The sequence below is a fragment of the Bombina bombina genome, chromosome 2 (genome assembly GCF_027579735.1).
Source record: "Bombina bombina isolate aBomBom1 chromosome 2, aBomBom1.pri, whole genome shotgun sequence".
Lineage (NCBI taxonomy): Eukaryota > Metazoa > Chordata > Amphibia > Anura > Bombinatoridae > Bombina > Bombina bombina.
Genome location: NC_069500.1, coordinates 1,251,825,881 through 1,251,846,058, shown reverse-complemented (window position 1 = coordinate 1,251,846,058; position 20,178 = coordinate 1,251,825,881). Strand labels below are relative to the sequence as shown.

The following is a 20,178-nucleotide window of genomic DNA, read 5'->3' as shown; positions in this document are numbered from 1 at the left end:
TCGCATGTCTGTCATATCTCAGGAATGGGAAAAGCCGGGTGTTACTTTTTTCCTGTCTCCTGTTTATAAAAAGAGGTTTCCTGTTGCTGACTCTGGATCTTTGGTGCACTGTTCCCAGAGTGGAGGGCACTATATCCACCCTAGCCAAGTGGACTACTATCCCTCTAGAGGATAGTTCCTCCTTTAAGGACTCTATGGATCAGAAGCTGAAAGGTACTTAAGAAAGATGTTCCTACATCAGGGTTTACAATTGAAACCTGTTGCTAGTATTGCTACAGTTGCTGGTGTGGCCTCTTATTGATGCGACTCCTTTTCCGATCTGATTTCGGAGGAGACCACAATAGAGGAAATCCAGGATAAGTTCAAAGCTTTAAAGCTGGCTAATATCTTTATCTGCGATTCCAGCATGCAAGTTGTTCGTTTAGGAGCAAAGATTTCTAGCTTTGCCGTTCTATCACGCAGAGCCCTGTGGCTAAAGTCTTGGTCTGCTGATGTGACATCCAACTCTAAGCTTCTGTCTTTGCCCTTTAAGGGCAAGACTTTATTTGGTCTGGGCCTGGCTGAAATCATTTCCACAGTTACTGGTGGAAAAGAGGCTTTTCTGCCACAGAATTCTGGCGACCCTTGGATTGTCCCAATTTTCGTTCCTTTCGTAACTTCAAGGGACAGACATCCTCCTCTTCTTCCAAACCTTAGCAAGCCAAGACCTCTTGGAGATCTAACCAGTCTTGGAATAAGAGTAAACAATCCAAGAGACCTTCCTCTGAGTCTAAGTCAGCATGAAGGGGCCGCCCCCGATCCAGTCCTGGATCAAGTGAGGGGCAGGCTTTCCTTCTTTCAGCAGGCTTGGATTCGCTATGTCCCAGATCCTTGGGCAGTGGAGGTAGTCTCCCAAGGATACAGGATAGGATTCAAATCTTGTCCTCCCAGGGGCAAATTTCTCCTGTCAAGATTATCTGTAAACCAGGTAAAGACAGAGGCTTTTCTTAAACTGTGTAAAGGATCTTGCTTCTCTGGGAGTGATTGTCCCAGTTCCTCTGGTGGAACAAGATCAAGGATTCTATACCAACCTATTTGTGGTTCCCAAGAAAGAAGGAACTTTTCTGTCCTTTTTGAACCTCAAGTGCTTGAACAAATTTCTCAAGGTCCCGTCCTTCAAAATGGAGACTATCCTACCTTTTAGTTCAGGAGGGTCAGTTCATGACTACCATCGACCTGAAGGACGCGTATCTTCATATTCACAAGGATCATTTCCAATACCTTTGATTTGCCTTTTTGGACAAACAGTTTCAATTTGTAGCCTTTCCCTTCAGTTTTGCCACCGTCCCTCAAATTTTTACGAAAGGTTCTAGGGGCTCTTCTGGCAGTGGCCAGATCTCAGGGAATCACGGTGGCTCCGTACCTGGACGATATCTTGGTTCAGGCGCCAACTTTTCATTTACGGATTCTGTGTTGTCGATTCTCTGCTCACATGGGTGGAAGGTGAATCTGGAAAAGAGTTCCTTGGTGCCAAATACCAGGGTTTCTTTTTTGGGGACGATCATAGACTCGATCTCCATGAAGATTTTCTTGACGGAGGTCTGAAAATCCAGGCTTCTTGCTGCTTGTCTTTTACTTCAGTCCTCTGTACGTCCGTCAGTGGCTCTGTGTATGAAAGTAATTGGTCTAATGGTTGCTTCCATGGGCGTTATTAATTTTGCTTGTTTCCATCTGAGACCTCTACAGTTATGCATGCTCAGATAATGGAACGGAGACCACTCGGATCTCTCTGAGGATACTCCTGGACAACCAGACAAGAGACTCTCTGTCCTGGTGGATCTCCCAGGATCATCTGTCCCAGTGTACATGCTTCCTGAGACCATCTTGGGAGATTGTAACCACGGATGCCAGCCTGTCGGGCTGGGGAGCAGTTTGGGGTTCCTTAAGAGCTCAGGGACTTTGGACTCAGAAGGAGTCTTCCCTCCCAATAAATATCATAGAGTTGAGAGCAATCTTCAATGATCTGACAGCTTGGCCTCAACTGAGTTTGGTCCGGTTGATTAGATTCCAATCGGCCAACATCACTTCAGTGGCGTATATCATCCACCAGGTGAGAGTTCCCCACATTCTGTCTTTTCTTCAGGATGGACTGGAGAGAAGGGCTTGTCAGTCAGTACTCTAAAGGGTCAGATCTCTGCCCTGTCAATTATTTTGCATAAACGGCTGGCAGACTTGTCAGATGTTTAATCCTTTGTTCAGGCCTTGGTCAGAATCAGGCCTGTGTTTAAATCAGTTGCTCCTCCATGTGGAGCCTTAATCTTGTTCATAGGGTTCTGCAGCAGGCTCCGTTTGTTGATATTAAATTGTTAGCTTGGAAAATTTTGTTTCTTCTTGCTATTTCTTCTGCCCGTACAGTCTAAGGCTTTCGGATCTACAGTGCAGGGCCGCCATCAGGGGGTGACAGGGGTGACTACAATCAGGGGCCCTGGGCAAACGGCTGACATAGCAAGTTATTTATAAAAAAAAAAATATATTTTTTTAAAGCCAGGCCCGGTAGTGCTGATGACGTCACTCGCACAACCCCGCCCGTCTGCAGCCCAAGACTCTGGCTGACTGTCACTCCAAGTTTGATTTTTTTCTGTTCAGCTGGTTTACCGCCATTTATGATGTGTGGCGGGAAATCAGCTGCCAGTAAAAATCAAACTCTGCCCCAGGACCATGACAGGAGGACTCCTTCCCCAGCAATTAGGTATTTTGATTGGTGGGGAGTAGGGGCGGGACAATAGCGTGCGCAGGACTTTACTGCCCATATGCACTGTGGCACACATCACATGCAAGCACGCACTGTCAGAGCCTCGCCCTCAGCCTGCACCTAGATGGAAGGTAAGGGAACCGGTATTACTTAGGGGAGTGAGGAGCAGAGTGAGTCACCTACAAAACAAAGGGTGGGGCGGGCAGCCGGCCCGGCATCATCACTACTAACAATCACCAAATGATTATTGCCCTCACTGCTACCTGCCTGTGTGAGAAGTGGCAGAGAGTGCTGCAGTCAGGGGCGGAGCTAGTAGTGGTGTAGCCGGTGCGTTGGATCCGGGCCTGAGTGTAGCAAGTGGCCCATCAAGTGCTGAAGGGACCTGCAGTCACATTTTATACAATATTTAGCTGCAAACAAGCACAGAAGTATGGTGGGTGGAGCAAAGCCGTGTGTGGGATTGTGTGAGCACTGCTCTCCTAAAGCATGGCTAAGTAAAGTATGCCATTTCCAGCAGCACTGTCTTCCTCGCACAGCCAGTGTGAGAGATCTCTCCTGCTTTGACCTCCCCGTCCAACACGGAGCTTTCACTGTCAGTGTCTGAAGTGAGTTCAGAGCAAACAGGCAGGAGTGATTTACTATTCCAGACAATACGGAAGCTAAAGGGGGTTTGTCTGTGAGGGTCTGATACTGTCAGCAGCAGCAAGCCAGCAGCTCAGATTACTTTTCCCTTGCTGCTGTGTTTTTGTTTTTTTTTGCAGCCTGTCTGGTCTGGTAGTATGGTACTCTTAACCAGAGTCTCCCTACTAGCTCCATTCTGTAACCTGTGGACTGGAAGTTAATTTTTTTTTCTTTTTTTTTTCTGGGGGGGGGGTGGTTGTATATAAAATTAAAATGTATGATGTATCTGTCAGAAGGAAAAAAACAAACACATGCTCATACACATATGTTTGTGTGTGTGTGTGTATATATATATATAGACACACACATATTTATAATTATATGTTTGTGTGTGTGTGTGTGTATATATATATATATGTGTGTATATATATATATATATGTGTGTGTGTATATATATATATATAGACACACACATATTTATAATTATATGTTTGTGTGTGTGTGTGTATATATATATATATATATATATATATATATATATAATATGGGTGTGTGTGTAAATAAATAAATATATTTATTTATAGATCTATAATTCTATATTTATCATATGCTACATTACTGCATACTGTTAATTGACTATATATATATATATATATATATATATATATATATATATATATATATATGCACAATATAGTTAGTTAGTAAAAAGTGTTATGCTAGGCTTTGGTGCTTATAAAATTGGGTGTCAAAATAACATATTCAGTGTATATCCCAAAACTGGTACAAATGGGGGGGGCCCTAAAAAATGTTCTTGCACCAGGGGCCAGGGCCCTTTGTTCATTAGGCTTGCCACTGGCTCATTCCCAACAGGAAGTTGCAAGAGGACTTACAGCAAAGCTGTTATATAGCTCCTCCCCTTCCTACCATATCCAGTCATTCTCTTGCAACTCTCAACGCGCATGGAGGTAGTAAGAGGAGAGTGGTGAAAAATAGTTAGTTTATTAACTTCAATCAAAAGTTTGTTATTTTAAATAGTACCGGAGTTGTGCTATTGTTTCTCAGGCAGAGATAGAAGAAGAATCTGCCTGAGTTTTCTATGATCTTAGCAGGTTGTAACTAAGATCCATTGCTGTTCTCACACATGTCTGAGGAGTGAGGTAACTTCAGAGGGAGAATGGCGTGCAGTTTATTCTGCTATCAGGTATGTGCAGTTATAATTTTTTCTAGGATTGGAAATGCTAGAAAATGCTGCTGATTCCTGATAAATGTAAGTTAAGCCTGAATACAGTGATTTAATAACGACTAGTATCATGCTTACTCTCAGGGGTATTACCCTTATAGATATGCTATATAAAACGTTTGCTGGCATGTTTAATCGTTTTTTATATATGCTTGGTGATAAAACTTTATTGGGGCCTAATTTTTTCCACATGGCTGGCTTTATTTTTGCCTAGAAACAGTTTCCTGAGGTTTTCCACTGTTGTAATATGAGTGGGAGGGGCCTATTTTAGCGCTTTATTGCGCAGTTAAAATTACAGACTGAGGCATCCAGTTTTCCTTAGGAGTCCCCTGAATGCTACAGGACATCTCTAAAGAGCCTAAAATCGTTTATTGGGGAAGGTAGGAGCCACAGTAAAGCTGTGGCACTTTGCTGGGACTGTTAAAAAACGTCTGTCGTTTTTTTTATCCGTTTTTTGAACTAAGGGGTTAATCATCCATTTGCAAGTGGGTGCAATGCTCTGTTAGCCTATTACATACACTGTAAAAATGTTGTTTGTGTAACTGCCTTTTTTCACTGTTTTTCAAATTTTGACAAAATTTGTTTCTCTTAAAGGCACAGTACCGTTTATTTATATTGCTTGTTAACTTGAATTAAAGTGTTTTCCAAGCTTGCTAGTCTCATTGCTAGTCTGTATAAACATGTCTGACATAGAGGAAACTCCTTGTTCATTATGTTTAAAAGCCATGGTGGAACCCCCTCTGAGAATCTGTACCAAATGTACTGATTTCACTTTAAGCAATAAAGATCATATTATGTCTTTGCAAAATTTATCACCAGAGGATTCTGATGAGGGGGAAGTTATGCCGACTAACTCTCCCCACGTGTCAGATCCTTTGACTCCCGCTCAAGGGACTCACGCTCAAATGGCACCAAGTACATCAAGGGCACCTATAGCGTTTACTTTACAAGACATGGCGGCAGTCATGGATAATACCCTGTCAGCGGTATTAGCCAGACTACCTGAACTTAGAGGTAAGCGAGATAGCTCTGGAGTTAGACGAAATGCAGAGCATACTGACGCTTTAAGATCCATGTCTGATTCTGCCTCACAATATGCTGAAGCTGAAGAAGGAGAACTTCAGTCTGTGGGTGATGTTTCTGACTCAGGCAGAGTACCTGATTCTGATGTTTCTACATTTAAATTTAAGCTTGAACACCTCTGTGCGTTACTAAAGGAGGTTTTAGCTGCTCTGAATGATTGTGACACAATTGCAGTGCCAGAGAAATTGTGTAGCCTGGATAAATACTTTGCAGTGCCGGTGTGTACTGATGTTTTTCCAATACCTAAAAGGTTTACAGAAATTATTACTAAGGAATGGGATAGGCCAGGTGTGCCGTTCTCTCCACCTCCTATTTTTAGAAAAATGTTTCCTATAGACGCCACCACACGGGACTTATGGCAGACAGTCCCTAAGGTGGAGGGAGCAGTTTCTACTTTAGCAAAGCGGACTACTATCCCTGTCGAGGACAGTTGTGCTTTTTCAGATCCAATGGACAAAAAATTAGAAGGTTACCTTAAGAAAATATTTTGTCAACAAGGTTTTATCCTTCAGCCCCTTGCATGCATTGCCCCTGTCACTGCTGCTGCGGCGTTCTGGTTTGAGTCTCTGGAAGAGGCCTTACAGGTAGCGACTCCATTGGATGACATACTTGGCAAACTTAGGGCACTTAAGCTAGCCAACTCTTTTGTTTCTGATGCCATTGTTCATTTGACTAAACTAACGGCTAAGAATTCCGGTTTTGCTATACAGGCGCGCAGAGCGCTATGGCTTAAATCATGGTCAGCTGACGTGACTTCCAAATCTAAGCTGCTTAACATTCCCTTCAAGGGGCAGACCTTATTCGGGCCTGGTTTGAAGGAGATCATTGCTGATATCACTGGAGGAAAAGGTCATGCCCTTCCTCAGGACAGGTCCAAATCCAGGGCCAAACAGTCTAATTTTCGTGCCTTTCGAAACTTCAAGGCAGGTGCGGCATCAACCTCCTCTAATGCAAGACAAGAGGGAACTGTTGCTCAATCCAAAGCGGTCTGGAAGCCAAACCAGACCTGGAACAAAGGTAAGCAGGCTAAAAAACCTGCTGCTGCCTCCAAGACAGCATGAAGGAACGGCCCCCTATCCGGTAACGGATCTAGTGGGGGGCAGACTTTCACTCTTCGCCCAGGCGTGGGCAAGAGATGTTCAGGATCCCTGGGAGTTGGAAATTATATCCCAGGGATATCTTCTGGACTTCAAAGCTTCTCCCCCAAAAGGGAGATTTCACCTTTCACAATTATCTGCAAACCAGATAAAGAGAGAGGCATTCTTACACTGTGTACGAGACCTCCTAGTTATGGGAGTGATCCATCCAGTTCCAAATGAGGAACAAGGACAGGGTTTTTACTCAAATCTGTTTGTGGTTCCCAAGAAAGAGGGAACATTCAGAACAATTTTGGATCTAAAGATCTTAAACAAATTCCTCAGGGTTCCATCATTCAAGATGGAAACTATCCGTACCATCCTGCCTATGATCCAGGAGGGTCAATATATGACTACAGTGGATCTAAAGGATGCTTACCTTCACATTCCGATACACAAAGATCATCATCGGTTTCTCAGGTTTGCCTTTCTAGACAGGCATTACCAATTTGTAGCTCTTCCCTTTGGATTAGCTACAGCCCCAAGAATTTTTACAAAGGTTCTAGGGTCGCTTCTAGCGGTCCTAAGGCGGCGGGGCATAGCAGTAGCACCTTATTTAGACTACATCCTGATACAGGCGTCAAACTTCCAAATTGCCAAGTCTCATACGGACGTAGTACTGGCATTTCTGAGGTCGCATGGGTGGAAAGTGAACAAGGAAAAAAGTTCTCTATCCCCACTCACAAGAGTTTCCTTTCTAGGGACTCTGATAGATTCGGTAGAAATGAAAATTTACCTGACGGAGTCCAGGTTATCAAAGCTTCTAAATTCCTGCCGGGTTCTTCATTCCATTCCGCACCCTTCGGTGGTTCAGTGTATGGAAGTAATCGGCTTAATGGTAGCGGCAATGGACATAGTGCCGTTTGCACGCTTACATCTCAGACCGCTGCAACTATGCATGCTCAGTCAGTGGAAGGGGATTACACAGATTTGTCCCCTCAACTGAATCTGGACCAAGAAACCAGGGATTCTCTCCTCTGGTGGCTATCTCGGGTCCATCTGTCCAAAGGTATGACCTTTCGCAGGCCAGATTGGACGATTGTAACAACAGATTTCAGCCTTCTAGGTTGGGGTGCAGTCTGGAACTCCCTGAAGGCTCAGGGATTGTGGACTCAGGAGGAGTCTCTCCTTCCAATAAATATTCTGGAACTAAAAGCGATATTCAATGCTCTTCAGGCTTGGCCTCAGTTAGCAACTCTGAGGTACATCAGATTTCAGTCGGACAACATCCCGACTGTGGCTTACATCAACCATCAAGGGGGAACAAGAAGTTCCCAAGCGATGTTAGAAGTCTCAAAGATAATTCGCTGGGTGGAGTTTCACTCCTGCCATCTTTCAGCTATCCATATCCCAGGTGTAGAGAACTGGGAGGCGGATTTTCTAAGTCGACAGACTTTTCATCCGGGGGAGTGGGAACTCCATCCGGAGGTGTTTGCACAAGTGATTCATCGCTGGGGCAAACCAGAACTGGATCTCATGGCGTCTCGACAGAATGCCAAGCTTCCTTGTTACGGATCCAGGTCCAGGGACCCCAGGGCGACGCTGATAGATGCTCTAGCAGCGCCCTGGTCTTTCAACCTGGCTTATGTGTTTCCACCGTTTCCTCTGCTCCCTCGACTGATTGCCAATATCAAGCAGGAGAAAGCATCAGTGATTTTAATAGCACCTGCATGGCCACGCAGGACCTGGTATGCAGACCTAGTGGACATGTCATCCTTTCCACCATGGACTCTGCCTCTGAGACAGGACCTTCTACTTCAGGGTCCTTTCCTCCATCCAAATCTAATTTCTCTGAGACTGACTGCATGGAGATTGAACGCTTGATTTTATCAAAGCGTGGCTTCTCTGAGTCAGTCATTGATACCTTTAATACAGGCACGAAAGCCTGTCACCAGGAAAATTTACCATAAACTATGGCGTAAATATCTTTATTGGTGTGAATCCAAGGGCTACTCATGGAGTAAGGTCAGGATTCCTAGGATATTATCCTTTCTCCAAGAAGGCTTGGAAAAAGGTTTGTCAGCTAGTTCCTTAAAGGGACAGATTTCTGCTCTGTCTATTCTTTTACACAAGCGTCTGGCAGACGTTCCAGACTTTTTTGTCAGGCTTTAGTCAGAATCAAGCCTGTGTTTAAACCTGTTGCTCCACCATGGAGCTTAAATTTGGTTCTTAAGGTTCTTCAAGGAGTCCCGTTTGAACCTCTTCATTCCATTGATATAAAACTTTTATCTTGGAAAGTCCTTTTTTTGGTAGCTATTTCCTCGGCTCGTAGAGTCTCCGAGTTATCTGCCTTACAATGTGATTCTCCTTATCTAATTTTTCATTCTGATAAGGTAGTCCTGCGTACCAAACCTGGGTTTTTACCTAAGGTGGTATCTAACAAGAATATCAATCAAGAGATTGTTGTTCCATCCTTGTGTCCTAATCTTCTTCAAAGAAGGAACGTCTATTACACAATTTGGACGTGGTTCGTGCTTTAAAGTTTTACTTACAAGCTACTAAGGATTTTCGGCAAACATCTGCTTTGTTTGTTGTTTACTCTGGTCAGAGGAGAGGTCAAAAGGCTTCGGCAACCTCTCTTTCTTTTTGGCTAAGAAGCATAATACGCTTAGCCTATGAGACTGCTGGACAGCAGCCCCCTGAAAGGATTACAGCTCATTCTACTAGAGCTGTGGCTTCCACCTGGGCCTTTAAAAATTAGGCCTCTGTTGAACAGATTTGCAAGGCGGCGACTTGGTCTTCGCTTCATACTTTTTCAAAATTTTACAAATTTGATACTTTTGCTTCTTCGGAGGCTATTTTTGGGAGAAAGGTTTTACAGGCAGTGGTACCTTCCGTTTAAGTTCCTGCCTTGTCCCTCCCTTCATCCGTGTACTTTAGCTTTGGTATTGGTATCCCAAAAGTAATGGATGATCCGTGGACTGGATACACCTTACTAGAGAAAACACAATTTATGCTTACCTGATAAATGTATTTCTCTAGTGGTGTATCCAGTCCACAGCCCGCCCTGTCATTTTAAGGCAGGTTATTTTTAAATTTAAACTACAGTCACCACTGCACCCTATGGTTTCTCCTTTCTCTGCTTGTTTTCGGTCGAATGACTGGATATGGTAGGAAGGGGAGGAGCTATATAACAGCTTTGCTGTGGGTCCTCTTGCAACTTCCTGTTGGGAATGAGAATATCCCATAAGTAATGGATGATCCGTGGACTGGATACACCACTAGAGAAATACATTTATCAGGTAAGCATAAATTGTGTTTTTATCTGTTTGGGATATAGATATAATAAATGATGGGGTTTAGAGAATGGAGGTGAAGTGTTGTCTGTTGTATACTACTACAGTAAACCAGCTGCAGTGTAGGAATGTTGTGTTGGCTTTATTGTGTATGAGGAAACAGTATAAAAAGGTAGAGAGGTCTGCAGAGCATGAATTGATGGCGAATTGTGAAGGTGTCAGTTAAAATAGTAGTGTTCTGTGTTCACATACAGAATAAGTGATGGCATGGTTATGCGAAAAAAAACTCTTGCTAATTAGGTTTTTAAATTCATGTATACGCTGTTTTAATATAGGGGGCTTGCTGCTCCTGTCGTTTTATTTTAGCCAAATTAAAAGTTACAATATATAATTGTAATTAACTATTAAATGTGACTTTTAATTTGGCTACAATAAAATGCTGTTTTTAAATTTGCTTGGTTCTATTGATATCCTTTGTTGAAGAGAATACTTAGGTGGGCTCAGGAGCAGTAATGCACTACTGGGAGCGAGTTGCTAATAGGAGGCTGCTATGTTTCTTGTTACAGGCTCACCTGATGTGTTAAGCTAGGTATAAATATAAAAAGAAAGAGAGATGCACTCAGCTGAGACAGAACAAAAGCTAGAAAAACTTCTGTGCCTGTTCATTTTAGGGTGCCACTCAGGGTGCATACTCTTTTAGCACACTATGCCCCTTCACAGAGAAAAAATATCCTGTAGCATATCAGTCTGACCCTGCCCAATGACAGTCCAGCACCGAAATACCAGGCAATTCTTCTCTGAACAAGAGAAACAACAACCCCAGACGATTGTTTCGGCCTTCTGTGGGCCTCGTCAGTGAGTTGCAGTGCTGGTGAGGTGCTGGACTGTCATTAGACAGGGTCAGACTGATATGCTACAGGATATTTTTTCTCTGTGAATGGGCATAGTGTGCTAAAAGAGTATGCACCCTGAGTGGCACCCTAAAATGAACAGGCACGGAAGTTTTTCTAGCTTATGTTCTGTCTCAGCTGAGTGCATCTCTCCCTCTCTTTTTATATATGCAAATTGCTCTTGGGTCTCCCTAAGAGTTAAAGGGGAAACCAGACGTGGACTCCTTGCACACATGCCCTTAGAGAGATGCGACTGCACCTCACTGACGAGGCCCACAGAAGGCTGAAACGATCGTCTGGGATTGTTGTTTCTCTTGTTCAGAGAAGAATTGCCTGGTATTTCGGTGCTGGACTGTCATTGGGCAGGGTCAGACTGATATGCTACAGGATATTTTTTCTCTGTGAAGGGGCATAGTGTGCTAAAAGAGTATGCACCCTGAGTGGCACCCTAAAATGAACAGGCACGGAAGTTTTTCTAGCTTATGTTCTGTCTCAGCTGAGTGCATCTCTCTCTCTCTTTTTATATATGCAAATTGCTCTTGGGTCTCCCTAAGAGTTAAAGGGGAAACCAGACGTGGACTCCTTGCACACATGCCCTTAGAGAGATGCGACTGCACCTCACTGACGAGGCCTACAGAAGGCCGAAACGATCGTCTGGGGTTGTTGTTTCTCTTGTTCAGAGAAGAATTGCCTGGTATTTCGGTGCTGGACTGTCATTGGGCAGGGTCAGACTGATATGCTACAGGATATTTTTTCTCTGTGAAGGGGCATAGTGTGCTAAAAGGGTATGCACCGGGGGGCGGAGCTGACTACCAAGAGAGCAGGACGTGTTCTGATGCAGCTCCTGATTTTATTTATCCCATAACAACTATTATCCTTGTAAATCAGCATCAAGCATATAATGGTTATATCTCTGGAAAGACTAATAGCGACCAGTGAACTAAAGAACGTTTGGGGACTAGAAATCTAAAAGGAAATCTTGTTTTTATCAAGAGACAATAACGCAGCATTTCCCCTCATGGACTGGAGTCTCAGTAACGTCGCTCATATGGGGCTATAGAATTGTCAGTGAGCTTCTATACTGCAAAATACAGTAACAACGCAACACACCATTACCTATAAGGTTAATTCCTTCATAAGGCTACTAAACCTGAACAGAGCTATCTCCTATCCAAAATGGCGACGGTAATACTTTTGCAAAGACAGCTAGAGAGAAAGATGGACGCCCACTTCCTACAGCTTCATACAGATCTTGCTGCAGAGCGGAATTCTACTGGAGAGGACTACGATCCCGGCACAAAGCTGCCCCAGCAGGCGAATAAACTTGCAGCTACCTTCTCCTCCCTTCCATCGCAAGATTTTGAAAACAGCTCACACCGCTCATCAACGATCGCTCACCAACCTGCCCTCTTGGAAGGTAATCCCTGGGCTTAACAGCGAATACTCGCTCTTGCAGGGGCATCAGATTCCTGTTGTGGCATCAGCGTGAGCCTTGCAGAACTTGAGAGCACAGCCGCAAGCGTAGTTTGTCATGATCGCGGAGATATTACCGCGACTTCCCAAGCTGCTGGAGGTGGGTTTCTAGAGTCCAAACTGAATTTGCCTGTATTTAACATCTCAGGAGATGATGGCTACATGCAGACAACGAGCACAGAAAGAGGGGGACACCCTAGATCTATGGAGGCTTTCCTGAATGACGGAGCTCTGTGGGCCTATCTTCCTACACAAGATACTATAGACAATGGGTCAGTGATGAGCCCCTCACGACTACAGAAGCTACCATCCACTGTACCCACCTCAGGTCTGCTCGCTAAAGGGGTCGGATAAAGAATTCAATCATCTTTATATACACCACTTATTATGAATATTGTAGTTGCTTTATTTCTTAGCTTAAAAGTTTCTCTTAGTTTATATTTTCTCTCAGAATTATCCCTGGTTTGTTTTATTTGTGTTATTAACTAACTTTCATGTACATGCTGAAGCCTTTTATGTGTATGTTCAAATGTTGCCACATCACTTTTACTAGTAAAGCTCACACCTTATAAGGTGCCCATATCCCTATTAGTAAGCAAGGTACATTGTTTCATGATGATAAGGTTCATTTAGCTTTATTTGCCTTTACTTATTTAGCAAGGTAATATGATCTGAGGGCTCCTTGGAGACTTTCATACTATAATATCCTGCAAGTCTACTTCCAACAAGCAGAACATAAGGGTTTAAATTGACGCTTCCTGCATGATTAGTATAAATAAACCCCCACCTCCTAGGCTAAGAGCAATATGTAGTGAACCTGTTGTACTCCTTTCCTAAAATTATAGTATATATTATTTGTGGTAGCCGCCCTATATAAACTGCGGCCATATAAAAAAAAAAAAATTGTGGCATACCACTGAATCCTATTTTTTGGGGGGCTTTACCTTTCATCTGCAGGTTCTGTGTGTTGGAACTTCGTAATGAGAGCTAACAAGCTTGACGTCGATTCCTAACTTATTACACCAGATGTATGATGGCGTTCTAGTTATTAATACCAATTTTACCTGACCTGTACTTGCCCACAGTAATAGGTTGTTGCTTGCTCACTATGGCATACGCTTAATGTATATTATGGGTAGCATGGAGGTACCTGAGATAATTAGGTCATATATATACCGCCTATTAGATTCAGTCCTGCATGATCTTGTACATAGCACACTAACTTTAATATACATGATGACTATACAGGGAGTGCAGAATTATTAGGCAAATGAGTATTTTGACCACATCAACCTCTTTATGCATGTTGTCTTACTCCAAGCTGTATAGACTCGAAAGCCTACTACCAATTAAGCATATTAGGTGATGTGCATCTCTGTAATGAGAAGGGGTGTGGTCTAATGACATCAACACCCTATATCAGGTGTGCAGAATTATTAGGCAACTTCCTTTCCTTTGGCAAAATGGGTCAAAAGAAGGACTTGACAGGCTCAGAAAAGTCAAAAATAGTGAGATATCTTGCAGAGGGATGCAGCACTCTTAAAATTGCAAAGCTTCTGAAGCGTGATCATCGAACAATCAAGCGTTTCATTCAAAATAGTCAACAGGGTCGCAAGAAGCGTGTGGAAAAACCAAGGCGCAAAATAACTGCCCATGAACTGAGAAAAGTCAAGCGTGCAGCTGCCAAGATGCAACTTGCCACCAGTTTGGCCATATTTCAGAGCTGCAACATCACTGGAGTGCCCAAAAGCACAAGGTGTGCAATACTCAGAGACATGGCCAAGGTAAGAAAGGCTGAAAGACGACCACCACTGAACAAGACACACAAGCTGAAACGTCAAGACTGGGCCAAGAAATATCTCAAGACTGATTTTTCTAAGGTTTTATGGACTGATGAAATGAGAGTGAGTCGTGATGGGCCAGATGGATGGGCCCGTGGCTGGATTGGTAAAGGGCAGAGAGCTCCAGTCCGACTCAGACGCCAGCAAGGTGGAGTACTGGTTTGGGCTGGTATCATCAAAGATGAGCTTGTGGGGCCTTTTCGGGTTGAGGATGGAGTCAAGCTCAACTCCCAGTCCCACTGCCAGTTTCTGGAAGACACCTTCTTCAAGCAGTGGTACAGGAAGAAGTCTGCATCCTTCAAGAAAAACATGATTTTCATGCAGGACAATGCTCCATCACACGCGTCCAAGTACTCCACAGCGTGGCTGGCAAGAAAGGGTATAAAAGAAGAAAATCTAATGACATGGCCTCCTTGTTCACCTATCTGAACCCCATTGAGAACCTGTGGTCCATCATCAAATGTGAGATTTACAAGGAGGGAAAACAGTACACCTCTCTGAACAGTGTCTGGGAGGCTGTGGTTGCTGCTGCACACAATGTTGATGGTGAACAGATCAAAACACTGACAGAATCCATGGATGGCAGGCTTTTGAGTGTCCTTGCAAAGAAAGGTGGCTATATTGGTCACTGATTTGTTTTTGTTTTGTTTTTGAATGTCAAAAATGTATATTTGTGAATGTTGAGATGTTATATTGGTTTCACTGGTAAAAATAAATAATTGAAATGGGTATATATTTGTTTTTTGTTAAGTTGCCTAATAATTATGCACAGTAATAGCCACCTGCACACACAGATATCCTCCTAAAATAGCTGTAACTAAAAACAAACTAAAAACTACTTCCAAAACTATTCAGCTTTGATATTAATGAGTTTTTTGGGTTCATTGAGAACATGGTTGTTGTTCAATAATAAAATGAATCCTCAAAAATACAACTTGCCTAATAATTCTGCACTCCCTGTATTAAGTCTGACTATTTTTCCTTATACTGGCTAGTTGGACTGCTCCTTACGTTATTGTAAATATTACCCTAGGTTATTAATGTTTTATACAACTGATACTGGTTAGATTTATTTACTTTTAATGCCAGAAAAGAATTGCAGGATCCATTGTTTTGCTTTTCCTGTGTACACATCATAAGTATTTTATGTTTATACTATATATATTTTTTTTTATTGCACCATTTATTTGTACACTGAAATGTGAAAATAATCCTGACTAAGCGTCTCTGTCAGCCCTATTTCCAGCCTATAAGACTGTCCTAAACTCTGCTGGAGACTGTAAGGTTGTGTATTAATCTTTAGTTATCTATTCATTTTTGAGTTATTCTAGATAATTTTGAATGTATACCCAAGATTGATGTACTCATTAGTTAACATTGTTACATATGTGGTTCACATTATTCTAGTCACTTCAGCAACTCCTTACTTTGCCTCCTCCCTTATGCACCCCATTCAGCCTTCTCTAGACCCTATATCTTAAGTCTTACAGGTAGGTCACTACATCTAGATGGGCATTTCACTATACATGCAGCCCGGTCCAAGTCATATACGCCTATCATTATATATACACAACTGGGTCTGCGGCCGGGACCTCGGAGTTACTTTATTCATCATATATGGCTTGATGTTGGACACCATTAATAGTGAAATGTTTTAATTACTGCATATTATATAAGGCATAACTCACAACACCTAATTGACGCTGGAACTCCCCTATTATATTTAGGGCTCTTTTACCTTTATCATATGTAATACATAAGTCCTATTATATTACTTAAGATAATCCTGCCCTCCTTATTTAGCCACATACACAGTAAAGCACCCCATCTGGGACCCACTTTTCTAACCATGTAATATGACCTACATTTATTCCCTCCAATTTATTACTCTGACATTCTAAATAGCTCCGCCCCCCATCCCACCCCCCCACCCCTTTTTTCCTTCAATTAGAGCGGCTCTTGCCCGCTGCACTCCTTTCCCCTTTCCTAGTATATTATGATCCAAGAGTGACCAAAACAAAAAGCTAACCCCCCACTTGCCCCAATCCTATTTGAATAGTTAACTTTATGAAAGCTCTCTCTAGCAAGGAAGGGATCACTTATCCTACTTATATAATATAAAACTGAGGTTACATTATAGAACTCATCATCTTCTTACTGACATACAAGCTAACCATGTTTAGATTATCACTTCCATATTTATATTATAGATTCCTTCATTACCACATAGATAGTTGGAAGTTTGTACATAGCTCTATACTCCATGGTTATGATACTTACATCCCTCCAGAAATGCTCAGACTCTTTGTCTAGAGTTCTTACCTCTCAGCTACTCAACTATACTAATGCTTTAATAATGTATGTCTTATTATCACCAAGTTGTTATTGTTTAAAGTTGAATCTTGTTTGTAACATTTTTTTCATAACCTCAATAAAAACTATTTAAAAAAAAAAAAAGTATGCACCCTGAGTGGCACCCTAAAATGAACAGGCACGGAAGTTTTTCTAGCTTATGTTCTGTCTCAGCTGAGTGCATCTCTCTCTCTCTTTTTATATGTGTTAAGCTAGGTCCCAGTTGTGCATTGCTGCTACTTCAACAAAGGATACCAATAGAATGAAGCACACTTGATAACAGAACTAATTAGAAAGTTGTTTATGGGGTTCTGTGTCCCTTTAATTGATCTTGTGTTTTGGTTTCCCATTTTTTATATGTTGCCATTTACCAATGACTTGTAATGCATGCTGCAGAGTAGGGCATGTATTTGATATTGCTCCTTTCAATTAATTTTGGTATATGAAACTGCTCATTGAACACACAACCCATTTAAATGATTGGAGCCTTCAGAAAAGCACCTACTTATCTCATCTATTTTCTATACACAAAGGCAGATCATTTTATTTATTTATTTATATATATATATATATGTATACATATGCGGACAGGGCGTGCTCTGGGGGGGCAGGGTGTGCGCTGGGGAAGGCGGGGCGTGCGCTGGGGGGGCCCTGAAAACTGGCTGAGTCAGGTGCCCCAACATTTCTAGTGGCAGCCCTGCTACAGTGTGACCCTCCTTACCTTATTTTTCATGCGGATTAGGCGGTCCTTCGTAATAATGGGATACCTTTCTAAGGTGGTTTCGGACCGCAATATTTATCAAGAAATTGTAATTCCTTCATTCTGTCCTAATCCTCCTTCTCAGAAGGAACGTCTGTTGCACCTGGATGTGGTGCGTGCTCTGACGTTCTATCTGAAAGCAACTAGGGATTTTCATCAATCTACTGCCCTTTTTGTTGTATTCTCTGGTAAACGGAAGGGTCAGAAGACAACTTCTTCTACTCTTTCCTTTTGGTTACAGTGTTATTCGGTTGGCTTACGAGACAGCTGGACAACAGCCTCCTGAGAGAATTACGTCTCATTCCACTAGGGCTGTCTCTTCTTCTTGTGCCTTTAAAAATAAGGCTTCTGTGGAACAGATCTGCAAGGCAGCCACTTGGTCCTCATTGAATACTTTTTCCAAATTCTTCAAGCGGTGGTGCCTTCTATTTAGGTACATTTAGAAAAAGAACATATTAAGAAAATAGGAAAAGAAATGCTCTTTCTGCACAAAGTTTTTTTGCAAAACTTTACAATTTAACTTTTACTAGTTATGGTTTAAAAAGGCAGCTTCAATCATAATGTTAAAGAATTATTTTTGCGTGCCATATAGAATTATTTTTGCGTGCCATATAACAAGTTAAAAACACAACTTGACTTGTATTATCCGCTACTGTGTTGCTAAATTGTTTTTTTGCATCAAGTTAGGGGATGTAATGGAAGGGGGAAAGGGACATTCTACTGTACTTTGTAAATGAGAGCCTCTATTTAGGATCAATGTCCTGTATTGCCCTATATTAGGGTAGAGTATTCACTTCAATATACATGATGCCCTCCCCATCCTTCCCCCCATAAAGAACAACAAATATTTTAGCAATAATTTTAAGATTAAATATTAAGTAGTCATAATCAACAGAGTGCTAGTTAAAAACATAGAAAGGATGCCCCTGACGAGGTCGCGTTTCACATATACGCTTCCTATTTAGGTACGCCTGTCTTGTTCTCCTTCCATTCTGTGTCCTCTAGCTTGGTTATTGGTTCCCACTAGTAATTAGAATGGAATTGTGGACTCTCCATGCCATTGGAAAGAAAACAAAATTTATGCTTACCTGATGATAAATTATTTTCTTTCCCGGCATGGAGAGTCCACAACCCGCCCTTAATTTTTAAGATGGATTTTGTCATTTTTGTTTTAAACCTCAGGCACCTCTATGCCCTTGTGTCATCTTCTCTTTCCATATTCCTTCGGCTGAATGACTGGGGGTTTACGGGAAGTAGGAGTGATACTTAACTCATTTGCTGGGGTGTTCTTTGTCTCCTCCTGGTGGCCAGGAGTTGAATTCCCACTAGTAATTCAAATGGATTCGTGGACTCTCCATGCCAGGAAAGAAAATAATTTATCAGATAAACATATATTATTTTTTTTATAACATTGTGATAATATAGTATTCAATCTACTTTTTAACTACATAGGCAACTATATGTATATTTGAGTTGACAGTGTAAGGGGTCTTAGTGAAAGTCTTCTGCTCACTACAACATATTCAGTCCATAACCTCTACATAATGATATGACTTCATTTGAAAGAACAATTCATGTGTTTGGGGTTTTTTTGTTTTAATTTGTTAAAGCTATTCATTTTCCTTGTCTCTCCCCAGGTATCACATGGAAGAATTCAAATGTTAGAATCTACCATAGAAAGTTTACAAAGCAATGAAGTCAAATTGAAGCAGTCTTTGCTGACTTTAGAACTGGAGCGTTCAGCTTTACTTGATACAATCAAAGAACTTAGATGTCAAATAAAAAAACCGAATGAGGACTCTATTTTTACTGAGACAAAATGAACTACAAAGTGAATGGACATGAACTATTTCATGACTTGCACAGGATAAATCACAGCACAGCAATCATACCCAGTATTGGGTCGCATGACTTTTTTATAGCGTTATTAGTATTGCATACATATTCTTCAAGAAATATATCAATGATGCACCATGGATGATGAAATCCAGTTTACAATAATCTTGCTTCTTAGGAAGAATTCATAACACACACATTTGGAATGTTAAAAACATTGTAATATATATGTATATTTTTATTTTAACGTTTTAGGTGTTACACATCCAACTTCTATTTTATTATTGACATGCAGAATATTTTTATATAAATGTAGCAAGGGGGGATGAAGGTAATGGGATTTCAGTATAATTTGGATAATGGAAAACATTTTTTCATCAGGCGTTTTGCTACATTGTAAAAAGTGTGCAACCTTTGCACTGCCGGCCCGTACAAGTATGAACATTAGCAATTTATACTTTTATTGATTTTACAGCATCGTATTTTTAGATCTATTTGCAATAGTTTTTATGAGTAAGACTCAGGTTTAACTTTTCTTCTTTTTTTTTGGCTGCTGTGTTTTTATATTATTATTGAAATAATGCTTCATTTCATCAGCTTGCTGTATTATCTACTAAACATTCACTGTAGCTCTTGTTTAAGTTATATTGAGGTGTTTTTTTCCTCACCAGACAAATAATTGTTAAATTATATACATTTAATCTGGTTTCATGTTCATAAAATAAACTCATTCTTCTTAAATTGTCACTGTGAATCACATACGTTTTTGTTTAGTTTTTTTCCAAGTTGATGTTTGTTTTTTTAGTTCTTCCATTGTGTTCTCAGATCAATTAAGTGTAGATTTAGTTTTGGCAGTAATTGACTTGTAGGGACATTAAATGCAAATATTCAATTCGTCATGAAAGAGTATACTAAAAAAATGCATGTACATTTCATTATTTATTTTGCCTGGTTTTCCTGTACTTTTTGTGGAATT

General features: G+C 41.4%; 1 protein-coding gene across 1 annotated transcript in view; it reads left to right on the top strand.

Annotated features, from left to right (window-relative positions):
* Positions 1–19,949, top strand: part of TBC1D1 (TBC1 domain family member 1) — an 872,759-nt gene extending 852,810 nt beyond the window's left edge. The window contains exon 20 of the mRNA XM_053700277.1: positions 19,004–19,949. Within this exon, the coding sequence (XP_053556252.1) occupies positions 19,004–19,189 (186 nt within the window). The 3' untranslated portion in view covers positions 19,190–19,949. The remainder of the gene's footprint in view (positions 1–19,003) is intronic.
* The last annotated feature ends 229 nt before the right edge of the window (positions 19,950–20,178 follow it).